The 9,597-nt window shown below is 44.5% G+C and overlaps 1 protein-coding gene across 1 annotated transcript; it reads right to left on the reverse strand.

The window, feature by feature from the left end:
- Positions 1-439: 439 nt before the first annotated feature.
- LOC138357009 (calcium-binding and coiled-coil domain-containing protein 2-like) lies at positions 440-7,643 on the reverse strand. Its single transcript, XM_069313541.1, has 4 exons — positions 7,624-7,643; positions 3,636-4,187; positions 3,117-3,304; positions 440-759 (listed from the first exon to the last, which is right to left on the reverse strand). Exons 1-4 carry the CDS (start codon positions 7,641-7,643, stop codon positions 440-442), a joined length of 1,080 nt encoding a protein of 359 aa, XP_069169642.1.
- Between the last annotated feature and the right edge of the window lie 1,954 nt (positions 7,644-9,597).

The following is a 9,597-nucleotide window of genomic DNA, read 5'->3' on the forward strand; positions in this document are numbered from 1 at the left end:
TTAGATAGTAATTGTTGTAACAATGGGCACCATAGTACTAATATTGACGTACTAAGCTATTAGATAGTTGAACCTTGTACTATTAACTTTATAAAAGTCCGAAAAAATGAAGCTAAAAAAAACTACTTAAATATTCCTAGGCCTAGTATAGCACAAATATGTACAATATTAGGCTTTAGATAACATGTCTTAGGCCTATGAATGTTAGGTTAGATTAGTTTAGTTTGTCTTTGCAACATACGTAGAAAATCGGTTTTCCAAATCGGGTCTCCAAATTCAGTAGTAACAATTTTTATTTTCTAATTGCGTTGTACGTCGGTGTATGTACTATGGGCATCATTCTTCCAAAGCGTACTATCAAAACAGGAGTATGGGCTGGCTAGTCAGGGCTCATAGTACTCAAGAGGGAACAGTGGACCAGGATCACATTCTGAGAGCTCTACAACGATTTTGGCACTGCCCGCTGGCCACATGGCACTGCCCGCTGGCCACATGGCACTGCCCGCTGGCCACATGGCACTGCCCGCTGGCCACATGGCACTGCCCGCTGGCCACATGGCACTGCCCGCTGGCCACATGGCACTGCCCGCTGGCCACATGGCACTGCCCGCTGGCCACATGGCACTGCCCGCTGGCCACATGGCACTGCCCGCTGGCCACATGGCACTGCCACATGGCACTGCCCGCTGGCCACATGGCACTGCCCGCTGGCCACATGGCACTGCCCGCTGGCCACATCTATCAAAATATATTTTAAAACTGAAATTTTAAACACTAAAATCTTATAGAAATATTCATCATTATTCAATTATCTCGATAAATTACCAAATATTATCCTATCCTTACTCTAGTGGTAATATAATATAACAAACTATTGTTCAACAGCATTAAAAGTTGTCTCAAGCTCCGCCCATTTCTCAGAGCAATTGGATAACTATTGTAATTTTGAAATTTCACATTGCCAAACTCCTCGCACCGGCGACCACCCACACAACAATGGTAGACAAATATAGTTTTATACTAGAGAGAGAGAGAGAGAGAGAGAGAGAGAGAGAGAGAGAGAGAGAGAGAGAGAGAGAGAGAGAGAGAGAGAGAGAGAGAGAGAGACAGACAGACAGACAGACAGACAGACAGACAGACAGACAGACAGACAGACAGACAGACAGACAGACAGACAGACAGACAGACAGACAGACAGACAGACAGGCAGACAGACAGACAGACACACAGACACACAGACAGACACACAGACAGACACACAGACAGACAGACAGACAGACAGACAGACAGACAGATAGACAGACAGACCCACCCGGGCAACACCAGAATCTGTCTGTATTATATTTACTAATTACAGAATAAATGAATAACTTAGTATAGTTGGCCTCGACCCCATCTCTCATATACAAGGTGTACGAGCTCCATCCCAGTAATGAAGGAAGTCAATGCACCATTCACATGCGGATGATCCCTTGTTTGTGGAATATGAGCTTGTCTTGCACCTTGTGTCACGTGACCTGCCTTTGATAACCTTTGTGAAGCACATCACCTGACCTGAGCCACGATGACAATACACAGCCACTGATGACGTCACAAACACATATGTTAAAAGTACATAATCTGTAACAAATAGTAACATGACTTAAGTAGGTTGGCGTGAATACAAGAACCATAAGTGTTGACCACACATAGTAACGCACCCATGTAACTCACAGGTACTTTTATCTTCGCGAGTCCCATGTTGTAATCACCTCAACCAACATGACGTCATCACATGTCCTAGGTGACGATCACACCAAGATATTATGAATGTATGAGACTCTTGGAAATGGCCTTCTATCCACATGCGATCAAATATGCCATCACCACTATCACATACTTTCTTATTAATGATAACTACACAACTCGCCTGTTATCATTTCACCGGCATTACATGGCTTGCGTGAAGGGTTATAGGCATTGTCCACCAGACCACCGTAAGCTTACAAGAGATGTTGAAGGCAGGTGCTGGGACCCAAATATAATGTACACACACTCGCGTCCAACCACTTGGGCTGGACGGTAGAGCGACGGTCTCGCTTCATGCAAGTCGGCGTTCAATCCCCGACCGTCCAAGTGGTTGGGCATTATTCCTTCCATCCCCGTCCCATCCCAAATCCTGACCCCTTTCCATGTGCTATATAGTCGTATTGGCTTGGCGCTTTCCCTGATAATTCCCTTCCCCACCCACTCGCTGGTGAAGCAGAGGGAAGTCTCCACCAGACGCTCACCAACAAGCTAGTGCTTCACTACTCAAGGTATTATCATCCTTCAATATGTAAAGGAATCTGGACGCATTGCGCCTGTTGCAGGCGCCAGTACTGCACAGCAGAGATACACATATTGCAACGCCCAGTAACCGACGCAAAACCTGTCACAGCGTAAATACTCATATGGCAATGCCCAGTATCCGACGCCAAACACAGCATAAATGCACATATGACCACTAGATAAACAAAAGACATCCAAGGCTGTCATACAGATCACCCACACTAAGATGATCACTTTAATCACTACACAAAGTTAACGTTAAGTTCTTTAACGTACTAACATACTACGTTCTTTACACAGAACGTACTAACGTTCTTTAACATGACACCAGACTCTTCTCTCGCGTCAGTAACAGGGTGTTGCCATGTGTGTATCTATGCTGGGTTAGGTCTCGTATCAGTAGCATACAGACATACATTGTAGAGAAACATTCCATGATAGCAAACGTTATTTGAAGATAACATTTTCACATGTAGGTACTTTATCAAGCAAAATGTTATCTTCATATTAAAATTATTAATTAATTAAATTATTTGTTTTCTCATCTTGGAGTTTCAATTCAGACTTCTCTTTATTCTGAGCAGACTAATCTTTACTCTGTGCAGAATTATCTTTACTTTGTGCAGATTCATCTTTACTCTGTGCAGATTTATCTTTACATTGTGCATTCTTTTCTTCGCTCTCTGCCGACTAATATGTAATCAGCGTAGCCTTACCGTTACTCTGTTGAGCCTTATCTTTACTCTGTGGAACCTTATCTTTACCCTGTAGTGACTTATCTTTACTCTATGGAGCCTTATCTTTACTCTGTTGAGCTTCATCTTTACACTGTGGAGCCTTATCTTTATTATGTGTAACCTTATCTTTACTCTGTGGAGCCATAACTTTACTCTCAGGAGCTTTATCTTTATTCTGTGTTGCCTTAACTTTACTCATTTGAGACCTATTTATACTCTGTGGAACCTTATCTTTACTCTTTGCAGCCTTATTTTTACTTTGTGAGGCCAGTTTTTACTGTGTGCAGATTACTTTTTAATCTGTGCAGATTTATCTTTACTCTGTGCAGCCTACTCTTTACTCTGTGCAGCCGTAACTTTACTTTGTGCAGCCAACTCATTAATTTGTGCAGCCTTAAAAATACTGTGTGTGCTGCCTTACCTTTAGTTTGTGCAGCCTACTCCTCACTGTGTGCAGTGTACTCTTCACTGTGTGCAGTGTACTCTTCACTATGTGCAGTGTACTCTTCACTGTGTGCAGTGTACTCTTCACTATGTGCAGTGTACTCTTCACTGTATGCAACGTACTCTTCACTGTGTGCATCTTACTCTTCACTGTGTGCAGCGTATTCTTCACTGTGTGCAGCATTCTCTTCACTATGTGCAGCATACTCTTCACTGTGTGCAGCATACACTTTACTTAGTGTAGCGTACTCTTCACTGTGTGCAGCATGCTCTTTACTTTGTGCAGCATACTCTTTACTTTGTGCAGCGCACTCTTCACTGTGTGCAGCGTGCTCTTCACTGTGTGCAACGTACTCTTTACTTTGTGCAACGAACTCTTCACTGTGTGCAGCATCCTCTTTGCTGTGTGCATCATACCCTTCACTGTGTGCGGTATACTCTTCACTATGTGCAGCATACTCTTCACTATGTGCAGCACACTCTTCACTATGTGCAGCATACTCTTCACTGTGTGCAGCGTACTCTTCACTGTGTGCAGCGTACTCTTCACTCTGTGCAGTATGCTCTTCACTACGTGGAGCATACTCTTCACTGTGTGCAGCGTACTCTTCTCTGTGTGCAGCGTATTCTTCACTGTGTGCAGCATACTCTTCACTGTGTGCAGTGTACTCTTCACTGTGTGCAGTGTACTCTTCACTGTATGCAGCATACTCTTCACTATACTCACTTCATATTCTTCACTAGTCTCGTACGTCGCTGCGTTGTTGAATATGACCGAAAAAGTAAGATTAATAATTCTAACACAAATTTTTTTCGATATTTCTTATGTTTTTATTCACTGTCGGTGGTAATGAAAATAACAATTCTCCAAAATTAATTTTTTATTGATGGTCTGCTGTGTGAAGCATACGCTTCAGACAGCAAGGAGTCCAGTAAGTGCTTAAGATCAGGAAGAGAAAGTTGAACATTTGGGAAAGATAAATGGAACAGACCGTATACCATTTACTCACAAAGACCCGGGCATCAGAACATTGGATAGGCAATTGAAAAAGTAGGGGCGAAGGGAATATCAGTACGAATCAAGAGAACAGTAGTTATGACTCCAGCAGAAGCTGGGGGGAAGGATAGAGAAAGGAATAACCATGAAAGTGACCAGGACGAACACCAAGCATCAGCTCCTGGAGACATACACAAAGTGGTGAAAACTGTGTAATCAGAAGTTAAGAGTTCATGGAAGTTGGCATAAAATCCACGAATATTCCATTGAAGAATAGCATTGTCAAACAGAGAGAGGACAGCAACAGAGAACAATGAAGAAAGAGAGGTAAAGAAGAACACAGCATATTCAAGAAGCTCAGGGTCAGCAAAATCAGGGTTGGGGGGCAATGGGTAAACTTAGTAAGGAGGGAGTTAAGGGAGCGGGAGGACAGACCAGAGGCGGACGGACGGGGTTCGGAGTAGCAGGAAACAACGGAGAGGGGCGGTCTAGGACAGCAGGGGGAAGGGCTGAAACCGGGGAGCGCACCTCAGCAAGGGCAACAACCGAGAGAGAATCGGGGGCTAAAGGAACTTCCAAAGCTGGGACAGGGGGACACGACCACCGAAATTGAAGGGGAAGCAGTGATAAAGTCAGTGGTAGAGAGCGAGGAAAAAGTTATGCCTTCTTACCCACCGTTAGTTTAGTTTAGTTTAGTTTAGTTCATTTATTATGCTCCCCATACCCATCTTGTGGGCGGTAGTGGAAAGGGTTACAGAGGCACATAATGGGCTCAGGGACTGAACCCCACAATTCATTTAGCTAAGTAAGTTACAATCTTGATGAGCTAGTTACAAAATTCAATATAAGTCGTCACATCAACAATGGGTTCGAGATCGACCTCAAGCACAGGTTCTAAATTAAGCAACTGACATATGTGGAGAGCTAGTGTCAAAATTTATATGTTTGTCCTGCACACCGCCCCCCATCCAGTAGGCAGCGGTGGATTGGTTACAATCACTTAGTTACTACCTACAGTTAGCAAACTAGGGATATTTGGCTAAAATTTCTGGTAGCAGATCATTTTGAATGAAATATTGACACATCGCTGGAACATTGGTTATAGAATTGTCTCTAAATTCACGTATCTTTTCGCACTCCATCACATAGTGACGGAGGGTGCCCACCGAGGAGGAGGAAGGAGAGGAGCCAGGCTTGCGTTTCTGACTCATAGAGACAAGTGTGCCAGCAACAACGTACTGGGCGACAAACTCAATGGTCTTAACTGGAGAAGAAGAACGGGAACGAACAACATGAAGATTGCTGATAGGATGATAGACAACATCCTAGAAAGACAAGCGGCGTGGAAGGCCAAGAGACAAGGGGGCAGGGTTGGGAAGAAGGATTGTGGGGAGATGGGAAAGAAGACACGGGCGACACGGCAGACTGGCTAGGAAGTGGGGAATCTCCAGGTAGAGAACCAAGAGGGGGACCCCAAGAGGGGAGGAGGAGGTGGGCGTATACGGGTCTAAGGCCTGAAAACGGTTGTGAGACTGAGTAATGGGGGAATGGGCGTGAAGAGGTAGAACGCAACGCATTAGCATAAGATACGCCATTGGAAGGGTTGAGACGGCGGACTTAGCGCATCACTTCGGGAAAGGACAAACAATCCAGGTTTATCGAGTTGAGGACGGCTTCTTTAAGTTTGTAGTATATACATTTGCGGAAGAAGGTAGGGTGGGCCTCACCGCAGTTGAGGCAGCGAGCCAGGGAAGAAGAGCACTGCCTTAGAATGACCTTCGTCCCAACACATGGGGCATTCAGACACAGCACTTGTGCATTTGAGGGCCACCGTGCCTGAATTTCCAGACTTTATTGCAAAGACTAGGAGAAGGAATGTACTTCTGAACAGAGCATCTGGCACCAGCAAGAATTACAAAAGGTGGAAGGGTCCTACTATCAAAAGTAATTTTTTCAACTCGAAGGAACTGATGGAGACGACTACGCAGGGGGTCAAGAGAACGTGTACACCTAGAGGACAGAGTGGCCTTGAGCTTCGAGGATATGTTTAATATCCTTGTGGAAGTCTTTTAGGTCCCTAACACCAGTTGCAACATGGTGCGGGAGGAGAACAATGCCAACACTGGCATTTAACCAATCGTTTTTGGAGACTCCTAACAGGGTTTTTCCCAATGTTAGACAATGCAGCTAAGCAGGTAACTGCACCCTGAGAAGCATCAGCGACGACGCGTATACCGAGACAGGTGGGGTTAAAAGTAACAGGGACATCTACCGAATCATCAGGGTGTTTATGGAGGGTGAAATCATCAGGTGGTGTAGAATCTAGATAGTTGACATCAAAGTATTCAGCCCACATAACAGGACCAAAGAAAGCATGGTATGTATTGGAATAAGAAGTGATCATGCGAGAGCAGCCGTAGCAGGGTCGGTGTTGAGAACCCCCAGAGAGACAGGGATTAAAAGGCGCAGTTATCACAATGAGAAACGGAGAAATGCCAGAGGATGAGGTGGTCACCACTGGGGGCTTGGGGCTCGACCCTACCACAGAGGAGGGAGGGGGATTAGTCTGGTCTGGGGAAAATGTAGTCGGGACTACAGAGCCCGGTCTTCCATCACAGTCTGACTCAGGGGCCTGGTCGTCCACCGGATGAGCCTGGGTAACAGAGGTTGTTTCAGTTTTCATGCAGCAGTCGTTATAAAAGTCTGGGGCCTGGAACCAAGGGATACCACCTACCATGGCAGCCTGGGAGGCCGAGCGCCTGCCAGTGCAGGAAGGGGGCGTCGTACCCAGTGGTGCTCCCCCTTTTTAACAGGGGAGTCCTACTGCTTCGTCTATTCTCCCACACTGGTGCAAAGACCTCATTCTCCCTTTCGACCCAGCCTGGACACTCAGCCATCCACTTATGGCAGCCCCTCGTGGGCGACCCCTCTAGCGGGCAGTCCGATGACTCACAAGAACCCTACATGGTGCCTTTCTGCACGTACAACACCTAAAGAAACAAGAGAGGAGCCAAGGGCAACTCCTCACCGGTCACAGGGAGGTGTACCTGAGTCCCTCACCACAACAAAGTGACACCTCGGAGGGGCTCTCTCTCTCATTATAGGTTTTAACTATTATATGTATTTTTCTCTTACAATAAGAGATCTAAACTCATGCTCTCATAGCGGATTTATGTCCTCTAAGCACTTTACTACTTCCTGAGGATGTATTTTTTTTTAGGGTAAAGTACTTTTTCCATTATATATATATGTGTTTATATATATATATATATATATATATATATATATATATATATATATATATATATATATATATATATATATATATATATATATATATATATATGTATATATATATGTATATATATATATATATATATATATATATATATATATATATATATATATATATATATATATATATATATATTATATATAACAATCTTTGGACAACACCCACCTGTGGGCCTCGAACCCAGAAAGCACAACTACCTTCCAGTAGCTGCCATAACTAGTACGCCTTAACCCACTACACCACATCAGACCCTTAAAAGAAGTAGAGATTTCGAGGTATATATACACCTCAAATATCCCCACTTCCCAAGGGCACCAGATAAGTGAGGGGTTACTATACGTTTTTCATCAAGCCACTGTTAATGTGGGAGAACTCGTGTCCATGCTATAAGCCCAAACTTGCTTAAACCACAAGTGAAGATTAACAATCTAACATTGTACAGCAATGTTTCGTCCAAGTGTTTATCATGCCTTTATTTTTTGTTTTTGTTACTTCACTTACTGAATGTTAATCATATGAGTAGTCTAATTATTTGATCCTCAATATCACTCAAAATTTTATGCATGTGAGTACATCTGCAATGCATGATCTTTCACATGCGATGCGTAATTTGTGCAACATATCCCTACTACGTTCATACACTACCATATCTCTGCAATTGTTCTGCATCATTTGCAATACTTTCTTTTTCCTATGTATTGCTCCATTTTTTGCATGATCGATTTCTACATTCATGCACGGTCATTTTGTGCAACACCACCCCCTTCTACGTTCGTGCTCAGACATCCCTCCACCCTGGGTCAGCATCCCCGGGTGCGGCCCAATTTTATATGATTTTCTGTGCTTTGATTTTGTAATGTAGCAATGATGCAGATCACTAGCGGAGGCACTAGACCTGAGGCACCTGGTGCATTTATGCAACTTCTGGAGTCGCTTTACAGGTGGCTGGTGTCAAGGTTCTCACCCCATCCTACCTTATATGGTTGGGGCCGCTCCCACGGGTCTTCAACCCTCCGTACCTGACGCTACTGCCCGCCTTGGGGCTCTCCAGTCTACCATGGACTGGCCTTATACGCCCCAAGTGAGTGGAGAGATTCAAGCCCTTCTGTCTCACAGCTGAACCTGCCCGTCTTGACACTGGGATACTCTCTCTATCTCTATCTAGTCTGTTCAAGGTCGCCAGCTGGGTGTTTATACTCGTGTTCCAGCAACACGTCAGTGGTCTCATTAGTTATCTTAAATCAAGGATGCAATCTCATGTGCAGTGTAAGGTGACATAAATGGTTTCACTCAAAATAGCCGTAGAGAATGGAGGCTCACTCAAGCACATTGGTAAGATTAAAAGTTTACTGAAGAAAATATATTAACTTGCATAAAGAAATAATACAGGTGGAATTGTCCAATGGTGGCAACACTCCTCCGGGCGCGCCTCTGGCAACACGGTCAGCTGACTGGGTCCAACTGTCAGACAGTGGGCACACACCTCGCACCTCTGGCAACACGATCAGTTGACTGGTTCCAAATGTCAGACAGCGGGCACACACCTCGTGCCTCTGGCAACACGATCAGCTGGACGATTCAAAGTTCGTTTCTGGCCCCTCAAAAAAAACAGCCACTACTTCCAGATGCACCAACGTCACTGCATCTACACATTTATGTTTACACACACCAACTCATGCCTACATGAGCTCCTTGGCTCCTAGCCTAACACTCTGTCACATAAACAATAATTGGTAACAAGAAATGTTCGTGATATACAAAATATCCTAGCTCGCCTTTGATGGTCCGTGATGTACTCTGCCCGCCCGGGCGCC

The sequence above is a fragment of the Procambarus clarkii genome, chromosome 75 (genome assembly GCF_040958095.1).
Source record: "Procambarus clarkii isolate CNS0578487 chromosome 75, FALCON_Pclarkii_2.0, whole genome shotgun sequence".
Classification (NCBI taxonomy): Eukaryota; Metazoa; Arthropoda; class Malacostraca; order Decapoda; family Cambaridae; genus Procambarus; species Procambarus clarkii.